At 38.8% G+C, this 19,692-nt stretch overlaps 1 protein-coding gene across 4 annotated transcripts in view; it reads left to right on the forward strand.

Moving 5' to 3' along the window:
• CPED1 (cadherin like and PC-esterase domain containing 1) overlaps positions 1–19,692 on the forward strand; it is a 288,422-nt gene that overhangs the window by 247,144 nt on the left and 21,586 nt on the right. For 3 of the 4 annotated variants that reach the window (XM_053608585.1, XM_053608582.1, XM_053608583.1), the window contains exons 18-21: positions 5,509–5,645; positions 17,723–17,943; positions 18,198–18,299; positions 18,674–18,761. In XM_053608585.1, coding sequence (XP_053464560.1) covers positions 5,509–5,645; positions 17,723–17,943; positions 18,198–18,299; positions 18,674–18,761 — 548 coding nt within the window. Of the gene's footprint in view, positions 1–5,508; positions 5,646–6,159; positions 6,298–17,722; positions 17,944–18,197; positions 18,300–18,673; positions 18,762–19,692 lie in introns of those variants that run through there. The other variant, XM_053608586.1, reaches the window with a different exon arrangement.

Below are 19,692 nucleotides of genomic sequence, written 5' to 3' on the forward strand. Positions count from 1 at the left end.
TGTTCCCTCTTCCTGCAAGGCTTCTTCCCGCCTTTGCCTGATTTCTCCTGCACTGTCTCTTTTTCTCCAGGAGGCCTTTCTCCACCACCAGACTCCCAGTGCAGCCTCTCCTCTGTGTGCCTGGAGCATTCTGGGCATATCTCTACAATAGCACCTCCCACGTTATGTTTCAAGTATTAATCTTCACGTTCCTCTCTCTTGCTCTGGTCAGTGGTCTCCTAAGTGAGAAGACGCACCTCAGAAAGGGGAGAGGGTGGTATAGGGACCTCTCAGGGTGAAGCCAGAAAGGATGTGCTTTTTTTTTTTTTACCTAATTATAGTATTTTTATGTGCTTTTTTTTTTATATGTGCTTATATGTGCTTTTTTTTTTTTTTACCTAATTATAGTATTTTTATGTTTAATAATGGGCATACTACATAAATATAGGAGCATCTATGCCTATATTGCATTACATTCAGGGTATGTGAGCAATATGTTTTTACTGATCACATGTTTCTCCAGAGCAGAGATTGCCCCTTGTTTATGTCCCAATTCCTAAGATGTGATTTTAAATGGTTGCTGAAATAAAATTAAGATCCAAACCCTCTTCCCTTCCACGGAAGGCTGTAAACGGCCAGGACACAGTCACCACAACCAACTGTTCCACTGTTGATCTGCCCGAAGAACTCAGAGTTACTGAGAGGAGTCAGAACAACATGCAGGAATGGATGGTTGCTGCCACAGATGGTCTCCTTCCTTCCTAGCAGGATTCCCTCCTTCTGAAAGAAGTTGTCATGGTAGACAACTTTGGAAGGCAATTGATTCAGGGACTCTGGGTTTAGTGTAGAAGGCCAAACACAGACAGGCTCCAAAGTAATAGCACATTACAGTTATTTAGAAAAATTGGATTTTTTTTTTTACCTTATTGATGTAATGATGTCAAAATGTCTTTTTCAATAACGCCAGCTAATATACTCTTGAAGGACTATATTATTTTAATTCTTAAATCAATTCTTATCCTTTAGGAAATAATATAACTGTAAGACACAACCTAGAATTAAATCTTTTGTTAAGAAAGTAAAAAAAAAATATTCTAATTTGGAGAACAAAGAAATACATATAGTGATCATTGAATGAGAATCAATGCTAAGGAAAAGAGCTCTGATTATAGTTCAGGGTATGTCCACAATGAAAAGATTTTATCATGCTTTATCTTTAGCAAGGAAATATTACAACTTATACTTTAACATTTCTAATACTGAAAACAGAGATGTATTTTTTCTTCTTAGATAAAACCCACTTGATAACATTATAGAGCTAGGACTTGGTACTAACATTTACATGATTTTATATCTCATGCTGGTCTTAAGTCAGAGTTGAAGTTTTTCTGTCCATTGTATCACCTCACCCGATTCACTTAAATGGATGAAATCTAACTTTCATTAAATATAGAGCCATAATTATAAATCAAATAACGTCTCCCAAAGGACAGTTTCGTTCCTCAGAATGTTATTTCAGAAATCACAGCTTTGATTCATTCAGTGTTCAAATATATAACAGAATTTATGACCTTTTGTGGGGATAGTTTTAGTTAAGAGCTGGTAATATTTAAAATGTCAAGAAGTGCAGTCCTGCAGATGTTATGCAGATGCCTATTTCACGAAGTTACTAACTCACAATAAATAAAAGGCATTGTTAACCAATACAAACAAGCAAAGAGCCATGACTACATAAATATAGAGCCATTGGAGCCAAGTTTTCAGAGACCCCATCAGGGCTCCTTTTTATGTGCATGTGATTTTATGCCCACAAACTAATGGCACCCATATTTGCATCTTCATGCAGGTGGGTAGTCATTTGTTTATTCATCCTTAGCATTGAGTGGTTAAAAAGAGTATCAGTTTGTGCAAAATTAGCTGTCAGCAAGGTTGGGGGGTAGAGTGTGTCTGGGATGCATAGGCTCAGACATCCTCAGGGATCTGATGAAAACTTGGCCTTTCAAAAGATTATCAAATATAATCTCATTAGGAGAAATACATTTATGCCCTCAACATACCATGCTGCTGTTAGAAAGAAAATTAACTTTGTTTAAACACAATATCTGTAGACACATGAAAGCACTGAGTAAATTCAGCTTTTTAGAAGAAGGATAAATTCCTTATAAGACCAGCTGATGGGTTTTCCTATAGTGCTACCAAAGAGGCTGTGGGGCTATATTTCATTTTCAGCTGATGATTTTATGCTGACCCATTCTGACATGGTAACAAGGTCATGCAAATTGGAGACTTGGAGATCTCAGTTCTGGTCCAGCATGACCTAAATTCTATTATTTTATTAATAACTCTTTGAGCCTCAATTTTCCTCTTCTTGAAAATAAGAGGGTAGAAAGTAGAAGCTAAAAAGCCCCTTCTAGCTTCATACGAGGGGGTGCTACATACCCACTCAATGTGGACCTCTCTGAAGAAAAGACTCTACCTATCCTCTAAGGAAATTTTCCTGAGAAATTTATCAGCGATGGTCAAACTTTCAGGCTGTGTCTAAATCAAATAGGATTAGGAGAAGCCAGACAAAGATGTGCAGGAGATTGGTCCTTGATTACAAACCATGCATGCCAGGGAAGAAATAGAATTAGAAAGTAAGCCATATTCTGGATGAAAAAGACAGAAGAATTATTAAAAGAGAATGAATGGGGACATAAACCCTTTTGAAGAGAGTCTTTATTTTGCCATCCAAAAGCCAGCACCTCTCCTAATTGTTTGGTGTGGTCCCTTTTAGTAGTACTGCCCTTCTCTATATCTGGAAACTTTAGAAACATCTTCCACATGCAGACCCTCGTTTTCTTCAGTAATGACATCTAAGTGGCCAGTCAGTTCTTCAGTCTCACTCCTGTCAGGCTCATCTCTTCACTGTCCCTTCCATGTCTGCAAATCTTATATATCCATTAAGATATCCATCTTCACATTTTGTCTCCTCCATGGAACCTTCCAGAAGACTTTGACCTCCATTACTCTCTCTTTATTCTGAACTACTATGGCTTACTTGGATTTGGAGGTGGGAAAATGCATAAAATATAGACATCAGCTTTTACGTACCAGGCACTATAGCTGGTGGTACACATATTTTCCTTACAGAGAAGTAAATTTAATCATGAGAAGATTAAGTTGTCTAATTTAAACAGTGGGTCTCGACCTTGGCTGCATATTAGAATCACCTGAAAAGCATTAAAAAAAAATAGGAATGCCTGAGTCCCATCCTGGCTGATTCATAGGAATCAGCCAGGTTATACCCAGGCTGATTCAGGCTTAATCAGCCTGGGTATAACCTGGGCCTGGAGAATTTAAAAAGTTTTCCAGGTGACTCTAATACAGTCAATGGTGAGATCCGCAGGGCTAAAGGTGAGTCCAGGTGTGCGCAGTCTCCGGCGCTCAGATTCTCTCCTTCTCGCACAGTTTGCTCATTTATGCACTAGCTGTTATCACACTGTAATTATTTTACATGTAAAAAATCACAGTCCTCTAACTTGATTATAACTTTTGAGGTTTGGAATTACAGTTAAGAACATGGATTCTGGAGCTGACTGCCCCACTCAGATTCTGGTTCTGCCACCTTGGCACCACCTTGGACAAGTTACTTAGCCTTGCTGACAACTGGTTAAGGAGATGATAATGTGGTTTTTATGAGGCATAAATAAGTTAACATATTTAAAAAACTTTAGAAAAATCCCTGAAATCTGTGAAGTGCTATGAAAATGTTTGCTATTTTTTCAAAAAATTGCCATGATATTTTAACACCAATAGCACCTGACACTTCAAAATCCCCTTCAGGTTAGATTCTTCATGTATTGAATTAAAATCCTCCTGGAGAGTGAAATGTCTGTGCAGAAACGGAAGATTACTCACCATCCCTGACACTGTGGATAGAGATGGAATAAGGCAGTTTTCTAGATTTCTCGTTACATTTAAAGCTCAAAGCAAACAAAAAATCTTATAGTAAGAGGAACAAATAAGTCCACGTGACTTATTCAAGATTTTGTATTTCTGTTCCAGTTGACATCGGAGCCCCCCTAAAGTGGTTGTTGAATGTTTTTTCTCTTTCCTAAAATTTAAAATTTTCTCATCTCCTTTCCTCTCTATTTTCCTTTATCTCTCCCAATTTTTCTCTCAATATATCCACATGCTTTTTCTCCTTTTACAATAGCCATAAACTTTCATATTAATTTATAATTATTCCACATACACAAACCCTCACATACATAATTCTGACATCCATGAAGTCATGAATGGAAAATGCACTGTATTCATCCCTTGAAAGTAGAAATTCTTTCCACTAAAATTCATATCATACTAGATACCTTTGTTAGCAGCACCACAAATCAGAGCGAGACTGGATATAGTTTTAAAAATGTTACCTTTCTAACTCAAGAAGCAACTGGAAATATTCAGCTCCTCAATATTTTGAAGGAGAAATATGAATGAGTAACAGAAGCAGGTAGAGAAAGTGATTATCAGAGACATCGTTGTATTCTCCACCAAGGAAGGAAATAACCACTCCATATTTGTTGACATAATGCACTGTGTTTACAGTCAGCACATTTTTGAAAAGATGAATAAGGGAACCACTGAAATAGAATTAATTTCTTGATGTTTTTCTAATAAATTAGAATTAATTTCTTGATGTTTTTCTAATAAATTGTTAATGGATCCACCACACTACAAGCTGATGTGTTCTGAATGTGTTATTAATAAAATAGGAGAGATCTTAAGTGTATAGGAAATATTCATTTATTCTATAAACATTTACTAAAGCGTGTGACCTACTTTCTGCCTGAACTCTATTATTAACAGGAGGTGAATACAATATTCAGACTGTGCTAGGTTCTTTAAATACATTCTTCCATTATATTCTCACACCATCGTGTGAGCAGATTAGTATATACCTCATCTAAATTGAAGAAGAAATTGAGGTGACATAACTATAATAAAAATATTCATACCTAAAAGGCCATTGATCTAGTTAAGGAAAAATAAGTAGTCTTCAAAATAATAAATTTGGGGTAGACTGAAGTACTTGTATGTTAAATCTCTTGAGACCAGGGAATATGCTTATTCTTGGATTGATTACCTAAGCATGTGTTAGCCTAATAAATATTTGAGGCCAACTGCTAATTTGGGAGGCTCCCAGTCTACTTTGGTCCTATCAAAGTACCTAATGTACTATTTGAAAATAAGTAATGATTGAGTAGTACCTGATCACTTAGGGTCTTTTTAAGATATATGGTTTGATGGAATGGAGTTCATATTTGAGTTGAGTTCAGCATGACATGTATTATTTCAGAACATTATTAGATGCTGCTATGCTATTTGATTGGCAGGAGGCCATGCATTGCTCCATGGGATTTATATAATAAGAATGGACTTCTTACTATAATTTCTGGTAATGCCATACCATAGCTGAATTCTAAAGTTACTTCCAAACTATAATTTCACCAGTAGAAACTGAACCAAAGGAAGTTTTGCCATTTATTTCAGGCCAGTGGATTGTGCCATGCCTTAGTTGTTCAGACAACAGGACCTGTGACTGGAGAAAAATAACTTGGCAGCCCCACAACTGCCAATATGGCGTCCTAACTAAGTCTCAACTGCAGCAGTGCTTTGGAGGAAGGAAGGTAAGTTCTGGATCCAGAAGGGAAGCCTTTAATTTATTCCCCCTCAAACACTAAAAGTCATACAGTTGTGCACGTATCTGCTAGATCAAGTCCTGCTTCTCTCTCTTTCTCTCTCTGTAGAGAGTAAACTAACTGCATGTACTTTGGATTTTTGAATCATGTGTAGATGTTATCCTAGAAGAGCCTTAACAACTCTTGCTCCAAATATTCAATTTTCTGCAAATAAGCCTATTTAACAGATGGAGGATATCAATGTCCTTTGCTGACCCAATTCCATGCTGTTTTCTCAGCATAAATTAGTAGGCGCTTGCCACATTAACTGGCAGTTGTCAGTTGAAAGCAGCTGGCCTTGTCAACTGCAGCCCTGGCAGACACTTCTATTAAAACAGACATCTGTAGCTCAGGGCAAAAAACCAAATGGTCCTGCATGCAAGACTCATTTCTAGAACTTCGTGATGCACAGCATGGTCTGTCCACACTAACCTTGCTCATCTTCTCTCACGTTCCTGGGCAGGTCTCACGCGGACCTCACTAAGCTGACTTTCCTTTAGTGAGACTTCCAAGCTGAGGTCTTGGACATGCAGTGTCTTCTTGCTAGGCATGCTCTGACTAGGTAGAGGCTGGCCGAACTCATGGGCATGCAAGATGGGCACAAAGACTGAGATGCTTGGTTAACATCAAGTAAGTGTGATCCTTAACTGGACTTTCAAAGTGTTTTATATTAAATTGACATTTCCTTATACACTGTTCGTAAATCTTATTTTACCCTTCAGCAAGATTCTAAAATTTGGTTTTTATAAGGATTTGCTAATGTGTATCTACGAAATGGCACCAGATATTGGATGGAATATACACCAAATTCCCTCCTAGCAACTAGTTTGAGGATGACAGGAGGCAGGGGAGGAAGATGGACAACTTCTTCAGGGTGATTTCAGAATAAATGTTCCAATGACCATGATTGAGAGTGTCTCTAAAAATAAAGCAGCAGCATTCATTACTTCTAAAAGGGAAGTCTCTTTTAGAGACTTGTGTGGCTGTTGGTGGTATTAACTGAGTGTTGATTCTGTGGGAGGAGCTGTGCTCCTAACCTTTTCACTCTTTAAATCCCACAAGACTATAAACTTCCTGAGGGAAAGGGAATGTAATGTGTTCGATTCACACCATAACCTCACTGCAGAGCACAATTTTTGATACATAACAGTCAGTAAATAGTCATTGAGGAAATGAACAAATGAAAATCTTGTTTTTCCTAATGACAGCTGAGGTAGACATATCTGTTTTCTACTGAAGAAAATTCAGAGGGATTGAGTAATACAGTGGTGATCATACATGTATAGAAGTGGCTGCTAGTCAGGCATCTCTAACCACCAACCTCCATATCCCAGAAATGTGGGAGCAAGGACCATAGCTGTGACCACAACAACCAGACTTTTCTAAACTCAGAATGTCATTCTGACCTCAGAATTTAGAGTGTTCAGGAAAATTCCAAGAAGGTGTCACAGTCTATTAACCTGAAAAGCAATAGATGTTCCTTTAAGTTCATTGTTGAATGCCATGGCTTGGGTACAAACGTCTTGTTTCTCAGGCTCATTTTCTTCATCTGTGAAATAAGACGTATATCATCAAACCTTCAACAGTAGCTTCATCAACTTTGTGCAAAGAGCAAGGCTTTCTTTGTTACTGAAACTTTGGCACGTGTCCCCTGAAGCCATGTCAGAAAAAAGAGGGACAGGCATTTTGAAGAGAAGGAAAGAGAAGTTTACCACTTCACCTGGCAAAGGAGGAACATGGCATCAGTGACCGCAAATCCAAATTCCTGCTTCTGAGCAGAAGCACAGTGCTTTCAAAGGTTCTGATCCCATCATCCCATTTTGAGCCAAGACAATCTCAGGGCCTCTGCAACAGTCTTGGGACCTCTGCCCAGATTAATCCTATCGTCAGTCAAAAAGATCTTGTGACCGCCGTCCAGACAAGATTCCCTTCCCTGGAGCTCTGTCTTGTGGCCAGAACATAAGACACACTCCCTGCTCCTCCTGACCACTGGCCTGAGGCAGGGATTCAGGTTTCAGTTCCCCAAAAAGGTGGGGAGACAGAAAATACTTTTGCCATTTTTTTTTTTTTTTTTTTCCAGATCATTCCCTCTAAAACATCTCTGATGTCTTTGCTCAGGCTACTATAATAAAATAGTAGACTGAGTGGCTTAAATAATCAACATGTATTTCTCACAGTTATGGAGGCTGGGGAATTTGAGATTGGGGTGCCAGCAAGGTGGGGTTCTGGTAGGGCCCTCTTCCTGGGTTCTGTTGGCTGTCTTCTTGCTGTGTCCTCACATGGCAGAGAGGCAGAGAGAGAGAAGGAGCTTTAGTTTCTTCCTTTGCACTTCGAGGAGTATTAATCCCATCACGCAGGCTCCACCCTAATGACCTTATCTAAACATAGGGAACTTCCCAAAAGCGCCATCTCCTGTCATAGTATCACATTGTGGATTAGGGTTTCAACAAATGTATTTTAGTTCCATGACATTGTCTTTACTAATTTCAAGGCTGATTACTAGCAAATCTACAAAATAATAGTTAAGAAAAGAGAAGAATATCATTTTTCTACCTGTTAGCTCTCTCTCCCCACCTCTCTCTCTAAAGAGGGAAGGAGGGAGGAGGAGGAAGAGGAAGAAAGAGAGGATATTGCAAAGTCTAAAAATAAAGGCCCAGATGAAGAGACCCCAGCTAGCTGTCTGCACGGCAGAGGGCCTATCTTTGTGACTTCTAGTCTAGAGGTGTCCTTCAGACCTGGTTGCTCAGAAACTCAAATTTGCCAGCACACTGCCAATGTTCCTGCAGAGTCTGACTTGAGTAACATTGTACAGAAATTCACTTCACATATGCATAAGAATAGCAAGGTAATACTGAGCTTGCGACCTCTGCCCAAATGATTCACTTCCCTTGAACTATCTCCTGTGACACAAAACACGAGAGACATTCCCTGCCCCTCCTGACCACTGGGAGCCTTAGACTGGCAATCAGGAAGCCTTAGCTACTGTTCCTCACCCACCAGATGAAGTGATTTTATTATTCACCAAACCCATGAGATTAACTCTGCTACCCCACGTCAGAAATCACGCAGTATCAGTCATCCCTAATATGTTACCAGAGAGCGAAGGCCAGCTGATCACTTAAATTTAAGTTCTGAATACTTCTGATAACTTTTATGATATCCTGTTATTCAGGTACTCATTTAACAACAGTTGAGCCAAGTACATGTTGTAGGAGTTTATGACCTGGTCCTCCAAGACGCTAAATTTCTAGTGGAGGAAGGCGCATGAGAGACCTGCTCACTGCAATGTAGTGAGATAATCACATTATACCGTAGAGAGACGCAGAGAGGCAGGCACTGAACCACCATGGGGGCTCTGAAAAAGATGCCGGAAAGAAGCTGCTGGTCAGAGTCCTGTTTGTAATTAGGAGCAATCTATGAATCACATCCCTCTGGAATAGTTTAATTGAACTAGGAGAAACAGGAATGTTCAGTTTTCCCAAAAGCATCTCCTGCCAGAGTCCTCACACTCAGCCTTGTGCTGTCTTTGATTTTCCTCCTACCAGAGGGAACGGACAGTGGTTGTGCTGATAAAGAGGGCAGGACTCACGGTGGTAGAGTCACTGGAGATGATTCTTAGTTCTCATTTTTTCAGTGTGCTCCAGTTTATGAACCTTAAACACGTAAGAATAAAAGTGGGACCAAACCTGAACACACAATTTCCAATGGCAGAGTAGCCTTCCTGAAGACCTTCAGTTACTATGCAAAACTCAGATTTCTAACAGTGAGAGATCCAGAAGTTTCACATTTACCACGAATAAGTAGTTCCAACACATTGTGCTACAAAAACCAGAACTTAATTATCAATCCTAATCACATCACGGCAAGCTTCCACTTTGGGAACATGTGAAACTAAGTTGTCTTTCTCCAAAGAATCAAATGAAAAGGCAATAGAATTTGACTGGGCCACTGAGAATCACTGGCAAGTTAGAGTTTCCAATAGCGTTCTGCTTTCTCTAAAATCTCCAGGTAGTCCTCTCTCAATTGAATTTCTTTCCCTTGTTATTATGACCTTTGCATCTTGTTTCTATTGTTTCACATTCATGAATGCCAAGACTATTCTTAAAAATATAAGCCTATCTGCAGGGAAGGAACAAGACCCAAATCAGTGGAGATTTGGAAAGAGGTTCAAGCTTCCAATAACTTACCAAGAATCTAACCACACTTACTGGCCTGTGAGCTGGACTGTACTTTTTATATATCAGTCATTTGTGTTCATTTCAGCAACAAGAACAGAGTCTTGGGTGGAAACGTGGAATACATTTTCTCCTTGGGCATTTGCATAATCCATTTCTACGGCAAACATATATGTGTATGTAGGGCAGGTAAATGTGGGACCCTTTTTGAACTCTAATTTCATCCACATACTATGTATGATTTATTTCATTTATGATATATATATGTGATATATAATTGCATTGAATTAAAGCAAAAGCAATTGGAAAAAAAGCTCTGTTTTCGATTATACTTTCACACATTTGTCTAAACAGATACCCACTTCTTAACTCTCAATGCAACATTTATAAAAACTTATCAGGGCATAACTTTGTAATCGCAGGATTAAATATATAGGAAAACAGGTTAGAAATAACGATAGTCAAATTTACAACTGAGAAAACTTAGGAACCTGACCCAACTGAGTTAAATAAGCCCTTATTTTGTTTGTCAGTTAAACAGTTCAGAATGTAGGCCAGTAATAAAATATCTGAGAGAAGAGTGCAATTAAGAAAGGGAAATATAAAAAGGTGATATTTACAGAAAAAAACTTACACTCAGCTGTTAAAACAGGAAATGTAAGTTAAATTGTAAGTAATGTTTTCGAGTTAAGTAGTGTCTTGGACTTAAAGGTGTTTAAATTTTTTAAGCGTGGCTAATTTATAATAATATGTGCTCACTAATATGTGAATTCCAGTACAGTTACATCATTCATTGTTGCCTGTCAGTTTCAATAAATAGGGACGGATAAAAAGAAGAGTGCAGCTCACTCTCACCAGGGCAGTGACTTGCCAGTGATTCCTGCTTCAGCTTCCAACAAATACACCAACGGTCTAGGTGAAAGGGCAGTACAGACAAATAATTTTCCTATGAGCAACTAAAAGATCGATACTGAGATAATATACTTACCTGCTTTCCCTTTTCGCCCAATTTAATGTCTGAGAATAATTTGCCTCAGTGTCGATCTTACCATTTGTTTTTAACCCCAAACAGCAATTTGGCTGCTCATCTATAGCCAATTTAATTAAAATGCACAATTGGAAAATATTCATTATAACCATATCAGATTTCACAGAGAGATGCTTTCTTGAGCTAGATTTTCATTATGACCTAAACATTGTTAGCCATCTGATCAGCCTCAGCCTCGTATTACAGCTGAGCTACCCCTTGCGTTACTTAGAAATGGGTATTTATCTTATGAGATCAGTGGTTTTTAACCTTGGGGCTCATCAGAATCACTGTAGAATTTTCTAATACATGGTGTCTGCTTGGCCTTACACTAGATGTAATGAATAAGACTTCTCCTTACCTCACTTTCACTCCCTTTATTTGTAGCAATGTGAGAGTTCTCCAGTAAGTAGCATTCCGCAGAATTCAGTGGTTCTCAACCTTCCTAAGGCCGCGACCCTTTCATACAGTTCCTCATGTTGTGGTAACCCTCAATTTCCTTAGTCCTGGTGACTTCCCCTTTGAAAAGATTCCCATAGGTTCCCATCAGCTGGGCTGTGTCTTGGATTGGCATCGACGTGTACTTTTGTTGCTGTTGTTTGTTTTTTTTTCAGTTTTGTTTTTGGTTTGAACTCACCACCTCCAGTATATGAGGTTGGCGCCCTATTCCTTGAGCCACAGGCACCGCCCTCTGTGTGCACTTTGGATCCAAAGAAATGCTCCTTCCTCTGTAAATTCTGAAAATAGAACTTGTGAGGGAGTGAAGGGAGAGAGGAGGGAAATGATTTTTCTTGTCTATTGATACTATGCACACACAATTCTTTTCCTGCCTCAATAGATCAGAAGAATCTGAGAAGCTGACAAGCTGCAAGAGAGTTTAATCCCTTTATATTGACTCAGCCCAGAGAGCCACCAAATCTTCTCTTTTTGTTTCTTTTTAACTTGATTTGCTAGCTGTGTCTTGGTTACTTTTGGTAACTGGAGAAAGGTTATGGGTTAAAATATTTACAAGTCTAAGTATTATCATCAGTAGTTTCCTTCATACATGATGAAATAAAATGGAATGAAATCATTTTATTGTACATTTAAAGTTCCCAAAGTCTTGGTTGAATATTCACCAATAATTGTTATTTCTTGCTGGTATTTGTTCTAGGAGACAAACTCCACAAAACCGGAAATCCTTTTAGGCACACACAGGTTACAAATTTAGCCTTGCATATGCTTCCTACTTTTAGTAATTCGTAGAAGGAAAAATCTGAATTTAGGGTTTAGTTTTTCTGCAGGCAGGCTTAGCATAGAAGGAATGTGGTAGAGATTAGCTAAATGTTCATCTAACTCAATTTCTCTTCTTCCTGGCACTGTATTTCTCACTCTTCTTTGACGCAGGTATGTAGCCACGTGACTGACTTCTAACCAAGGGAATGTGGTCAGCTATGAGGTGGGCCACTTCTAGGGGTGGCCCATAGGACGCCATGGAAGTGCTGGCCCTCTCCTCCTTCCTTCTTCTGCATATCAATGTCTACAGAGTTCCTAGAAACCATAATTGAAAAAGGCACAGTCTGATTATCCTAGGACCCTGAATGGCCCCCCATACCCCATCCCTACACATAAACCAGCCTGCAATCCCTGGACTATTTTCCTGAGAGAGAAATAAACATTAATTGTATTTGAGCCGTTACACATTTTTGGACTCTATTTGTTGTGGCACTTAGCTTATCTCACCTAATATATAAACTATGGTGTTGAGAAACTGGAAATAAAAATAAAGGTAATTAAGCCATTTTATGTTTTTTTAATAAGTCTACTTTGAAAGAAACTTCAAGCTTTTGGAAAGCCTCAAAATATAATGCGCTGTTCAGTCGTATGGTCCATGATGGTGTGAAAAAGAATGAGGAAAATACCAGCCCCTGTAGGCTTGGTGGTGGCTCCCACGGCATGCAGAGTTTGGGAATAGAACAGATGCAAACTCTTCTAAAATGCTCAGCTGATAAGCTGAGATCCAGCCTCTCCTGACACATCTAAAGCTGATCCCCAGAGTTCACCTGAGATCACAGGACCAGAAAAAAAGATGCTGCACAGGAAAATGTGATTCAACTTCTGCAATAAAGTTGCTATAGGAATCCAAAAGATTATTGGCATTAGTCCTGTGATGAGTTCATTTAACCCATGCGTAATCCCGACTCTTTTCAAGCATTGTTTTCTATAACTAGAAATAAAGTTTATTTAAGCTGATTAGTACAACATTTATGAATTTAAAATGCTTTTAAACAAAATAGATTTATTATTGTTCTGCTGTTGATGCTGATGCCTTTATTTTCTTTCTTATTGTAAAAGGCCAATATATGTGCATTTTAAAAAATACAAATGAGTAAAAAGAACCAACTTTCATGACATCACCATTCCAAAATAATCACGGTTAATTTTCTAGGACCTTTTCTACACAACCACATATTTCACATTTATAAAAATGTAATCATCACCGGTATTCTACTTGTAATTAGCTTTTCATGAAAGTTAACATGAAATGATCCCCCATTACAATACTCATAATATAGTGTCATTATTTAAAAATGAAAAGAATTCAAGTGTATGATTATACCTTAATATAGTCAGCCATTTGTTTTTAAGCATTTATCCTGCTTCAAATGTATTTTGTTTTTAAAATATATTTTGATAGACATTCTTAAATATTTTTTAGAAATGGAATGCCTTAAAAATACAACCAATTTATATACATAACAAGAAAGTTTCAATCCACTTGTTTAACACATGAGAACCTACTTTGGGGCCAGGAAAAACTATTCCAGTCACTGGAAATTCAACACAGAAAAAAAAAATAAAGAAAAAGAAAAAATATACTATTCTTATGGTGCTTACTGAGCAGTATTTGGGAAGGTCTATTTCCCTGATCTTGTATAATAATATAATAAGTATTTTACATTCTTTGCCTCTTTGGGAGGAGGAAAAAAATCCTAGTTATTTTAATACTTTATTACTAACGTTGATTATCTGTTTAAATGCTTCCGGGCTATTTGCATGTAATGATCACATTTTTTGTCTTTGAATGCTTAAGCCAACCAATACCCATTCATCCTAATATAAGGCAGTTTTCACCAGAGAGAGGAACAGTTGTTTATAAATTATATGGCAAGTCATAAATATTTGTTATGATCATTTAGGCCTTTTAAAATAGAAGTTGTCATTTAAAATAGATAATTTACAAAGTTTCTTCATGAAACATCACCAATTCTGAGTGGTCTAAAATATACAAAGATGGGATATGAATCATATAAATGAAAAGAACCACTCTTTAATGCTGACACTACTTTCTAATTGTACACTTAAAAGAGCTAGCAGATTGATGTTAGAAATCTTGTAGTTAGGAATATCCTTTAGTCTCTTACAAACATTCCTCCATCAACAGAACAATCAATCATAGAATTACCAACGCATTTGCATTGTAATTATAGTTTACCATTTCTATCTTTCATGAATGCAAAGGCATGAGAATGAAATAATCCTCTAGAAAATAGTCATCCAAGAGCTGTGGCTACTAGATCCAAGAATTCCAACTGAGAGGAACTTTGCAAATGAAGATGGTGATGTTCCTTTTCACTTCCATGTAGTTGTTGCTCAGCAGTCAGCAAAGGGAGCTCTGAGAGGGCTGCTTTGCTCAGGATGGCAATGTCTCTTCCAGACCTCCATTCGGAGCTTCGGTTTCTCCAGCAACTCTTCAAATCCTGCTGGGGGCCAGGAGCAGGGTTGGTAAGGAGGAGAAAGCCTGCTGTGGCTCACCTATAGCCTGTCTTCTCTGACATTCTCTCTGCATGGGGTATTGAATCTGATGCACCAGGCCAGGCACCTGCAAGGCACGCGGGAAGAACCCAGCATGCTACTTGCCTTTCCTGTGCGTTGACGCCAGCTCCGAATCATTGTGTGCTTACTGTTGCCAGGACTCAGATAAGCAAGGCCCCATTCAGGTCCTCTGAGCTGGTGCTGTTATCCCCATTCCACATGTAAGGAAATAACTCTTGGCAAGGCAGATTGTCTGAAACTATCCATTTAATAAATAAAAATACTTAAGAGTTTGGAAACAGGACTGTTTTGCCTTTGATGTGTTTTGGTGTACTGCATCTTCAAATACAACTCCATCAAACAGACTGGAAAGTCAGAAGTTCTGTTGCTGTTTTCTCTCAGTAACGTACAGCTGCTGCAAATTTTTTTTTTTTAAGCTTTCGTATCTCTCTCTATGCCCACAATACAGATATGTAGTGACCTTACTGGCTGCCTGGGATACCCTAGGAAGAATTGGACCTTACTACTGAAAACCCCATAATAAAACCCCATATTGATGTAATTTAAAAGCCAAATCCCCAACGTCCTTTACTAGCATTCTGGGCTGAATTGTAATCCTCTCAGTCAAATTCAGATGTTGGAGTTCTAACTCCAGTATCTCAGAAGGGCCTTGTACTCAGAGATCAGGCCTTTAAAGGGGAAACTGAGATAAAAAGAGGTCAATGGACAAGGCCTAAATCATCCAATATGACTCAGGTCTTAAAAGAAGAGCAGATTAGAGTGGTGCCTGTGGCCCATGGAGTAGGGCGTCAGCCCTATATACCTCAGGTGGTGGGTTCAAACCCAGCCCTGGCCAAAAACTGCAAAAAATAAAGAAGAAGAGCAGATTAGAAGACAGATCCACAGAAGAACACTGCTGTCTAAAAGCCAGAGAGTCCCTCCAGAGGCATCAACCCTGCCGACTCCTTGATTTTGGACTTCCAGTCTTCAGAAATGTGAGAAAATAAATTTCTGTAAATTTATTTGGAAAATAAATTTATTTGTTGAAAAACTACCCCATCTTCAGTACCTGGCTATAGTAGCCCTAGCAAGCTGATAAAAATGGAGCTGAATAAATGACCAATGTATGAAATTAAGAGCTTTCCTGGTTCTTCAAGTTTTCCCCACAAATCTACAAAATCTAGGCCAGATAAGCAAACTGAAATAGTTACAGATTGAATCCAGTATGAAGAAATTCTAGTTATTTCACAAATTATTTTATTATGCTGGAATTGCATTGCCCTACATGGAAGCTGACTGAGAGGGTCAGGGTCTGCGGTCCTCCCAGCTTGTTATTCAGTTTAGCTTAACAAAGCTTATGATCACAAAATTTGATCTGAAGGAAAATTACGGAGGCTTTCTGGATTTCTTCATATGGCTTACTGTGGAAAGAGTGAATATCTGCAGAGTTTTACTACATTTACTATGTATAGACAAATACAGAGGTACTGAGAAATTATGGCCATGTCTGCTCTTAAAATCAAAAGAAAATTTGTAAGTGACTAGTGGAAAGAGAAATCTCAGAAGAAAAAGAAGAAAAAAACCCCTAAAGAATGAATTAAATCTTTTCCAAAAACATTAAAAGGATTACTATTACAGAAGTCCCTTTGAGTTTTAATTTACTAAATATTTTTAAAATGTATGCATGGTACATTGGGGGCAATTAAAATTAGAAATGGACCCTGAACTCAAATACTTCTTGACGGAATATGAGAAGAAAGACACAGACAAAATAGCCATAATTTCGTGTAGACTTTGGAGAAATCTGTAATGGAAGTAAAAAATGTAATGAAACCACAGAGGACAGAGGAAGTAACTCTATCTAGGGTCACAGGATGACGCCTGTCAGGAGAGGCAGCCTTCACGTCACAACTTGACAGTTGAAGTTGCAGTGGAGGAACTTTCAAGGCAGACAGATTAACACAAAGAAAAACAGATGTTGAGTGCAAATCATGTTCCGTGGAAAAGTAGGAATCTGACACGCTCAGGTGAAGGGAAGCACGGAAAGGATGGAGCCACTGACCCTGTACTTGAATTCAGGAGTCAAAGGACTGGGTTTGAATCCTGGGTTCACCATTGACTAGATTTATGTCCTCTGTATCTCTGAGCTTCAAACGCCTCATCTGTGAAAAGAAGCCAATGATTCAAACCTCAGGAAATACTCTATATGAAATCTCTGCCTAGCCAAGCTTGATATGCAATAAAATTTGGGTAAATGTTAGCTGAACCGAAGTGATTTAGATGTGATTTCATAGGAAACAAGGAACCAGTAAAGTTTTTAAGCATGGAAATAAAATGACCAGAAGTAGACGCTTGGAAATTTATCCCAGCCATGTGTGTGTGGAATGAATGAGAACGCAGCCATTATGTGGGAGGGTGTCACACAGTGCAGCTCGCAGGCAGAGAGAGCCTGAAGAGCAGGCTGTGCAGGTGAAGACAGGAAGGAGGTGACGGGGGAGAGACTTCACTGGAGAGAAAATGGCACCAGGATATGCACCTTGGGACATGGACTGCTGTTGAGAAAATTCGATTCTAGTCCTGTGGCTCTTTTCTCAGGTAGACATGACCTCTGTTGAGCTGCCCCTGTTGATTTTCAGTCTCACATTTATAAAATAAAGAGATGGAAAATTCCTATGTATTCCTAGAGCACTAAAATACCTCATGCTCCTTTGAATTAGTAAGACTTGTTAAGCTGATTAGATGAGACAGTTAAAACCAGAAGGGAGATAGAGACCTTGAAGATACTCTAAAGGAAAAAGCTGTAAACATGACTTGGATCAGTGGTGATGGAATTGCTGGGAATATGGGAGAGAGGAAAACGAACAGGTTTGTGGGAGAATATGATGAATGTTATTCTAACAATTTGAGAGGCTGTCCTTCAAATGATTTAACAGGTAGTTAAGAATATTCACAAAATTAATTATTTTAAAAGATCTCCCATGCCCTGTAAACATCAGATTTGAAGACAAATACTTTTCTTTAATTTGTAGATTCTCTTCATTGGAGACTCAACCAACAGAGGGATCATGTACTATCTGATGGAAAGACTGAATGCAACGTTGCAGGAATGGCAGAAGGTGCATGGCACGAAATTCTACCACAACGTCAATGGCGGGAAGACTGTGATCAGCTACTCCTACTATCCTCAGTTCTGGATGAGCCCTTCCTTGAGACCAACATTTGAAAAAGCACTTGAACATCTCTTGCAAAGGTACAAAGGATCTATTATGGAGGACACAATGCCACAGTCTACTGTGTTTTACTAACGCTCATAATTGCTCATTGTATATTAAATGTGCCGAAAAGCTTAGCTAGTAAGTAAATATGGCTGAAAATGAGTTGGAAATGACAACAAGGTCCTGTGATCAGGATGCCAGATATGGTTCAATGAAACGTGAGGCAATGCAATTACAATATTTACCATCTGTTTTAAGGCAACGTGCTGATTTTCTTTCTGGATTTCAGATCACGTCCCCTAGAGAATACCCTTCGGACTGTACTGGTTGTTGGTGGTGTTCAGTGGCTTAATTCCAATCACCTGCAAATTATTCACAAGGTTTTGAAGAGGTAAATTTGTAGCAATGTCATTAGTATTCTAAGTCAAAAAAAGTTAGTATTGCTATGACTTTCATCCAGATTTTATTTAAAGAACAACTTGTAATCTAGAGTTACGTAAAGTCTACATTTGTATCCAATTACAGCATGGCTCTTTGGTATCCAAATTTACATTTACCACAGATCAAAATATGTCCAGTGACACTCTATCCTCAAAAAAAAAAAAAAAACCTAATATACATCAAATCTATAAAATGGGAATTTAGTCTTATATGCCAATAATCATATTTTTAAAAAATTCCACAATGCTTGTTTCATAAACAAGAAACATCTAGAAATGTAGAAATTGACGTTAGTGACTTTAGAATTTTAATTATTTCATTCAGGGAAAATTTACTCAATATCCTAGTGATCATCAAAACTTTGGGAATTGGATTTCATCTGCCAGCGGATGGAGTGCATTTCTTAACACAGGTAAGCCCATTTCCTCTGGGCTATAAGAATCCCTGCAGGGCGGCGCCTGTGGCTCAGTCAGTAAGGTGCCGGCCCCATATACCGAGGGTGGCCGGTTCAAACCCGGCCCCGGCCAAACTGCAACCAAAAAATAGCCGGGTGTTGTGGCGGGCGCCTGTAGTCCCGGCTACTTGGGAGGCTGAGGCAGGGGAATCACTTGAGCCCAGGAGCTGGAGGTTGCTGTGAGCTATGTGAGGCCATGGCACTCTTCCGAGGGCCATAAGGTGAGACTCTGTCTCTATGAAAAAAAAGAATCCCTGCAGCTGGGCAGCGCCTGTGGCTCAGTGGGTAGGGCGCCGGCCGCATATACCGAGGGTGGCAGGTTCAAACCCAGCCCTGGCCAAAACTGCAACAACAACAACAACAAAAGAATCCCTGTGGGAAAAGACCCAAAAGGCACTATATAATATTGAGCGAAAATCAGAGGAGATGACATACTTAAGGATTATGATTTCAAATCAATTATAATAATTTCTGGAGACAAGAAGACCATAGCCCACGGTGTGTTATAAATAAGGCATTGAGTTCATAAAAGGAGAAAGGGGGTGGAAAACTATGCAAACATAAAGGAGAGAGGGGTATACGAGGAAGACTGTGATTTAAGTCTCTCTTACACCACCAATGTTGCACACACCTTTAAAGGTTGCCTGGAAAGGCTTTCCTTTCTCCAGGGTCATGCTGAAACTACAAACGAAATTGTTACTATCAATGAGTCCTTTGGGAAAGAGTGGTCTTTTTGAAGATGATTTCTGTCTGATTGCTTAAAAAAAAATCATCTTTGAAGTAGTATCACTGGTTTTTCCTCTGGTTAGATACTCAGAAATGAAAGGAGTTCGGGGCCTCTGACCAGTTCTTGTAGAAGACAGTAAATTAGTCTCAGCACTAACTAGAA

Source organism: Nycticebus coucang, chromosome 11 (assembly GCF_027406575.1).
Source record: "Nycticebus coucang isolate mNycCou1 chromosome 11, mNycCou1.pri, whole genome shotgun sequence".
NCBI classification, from domain to species: domain Eukaryota; kingdom Metazoa; phylum Chordata; class Mammalia; order Primates; family Lorisidae; genus Nycticebus; species Nycticebus coucang.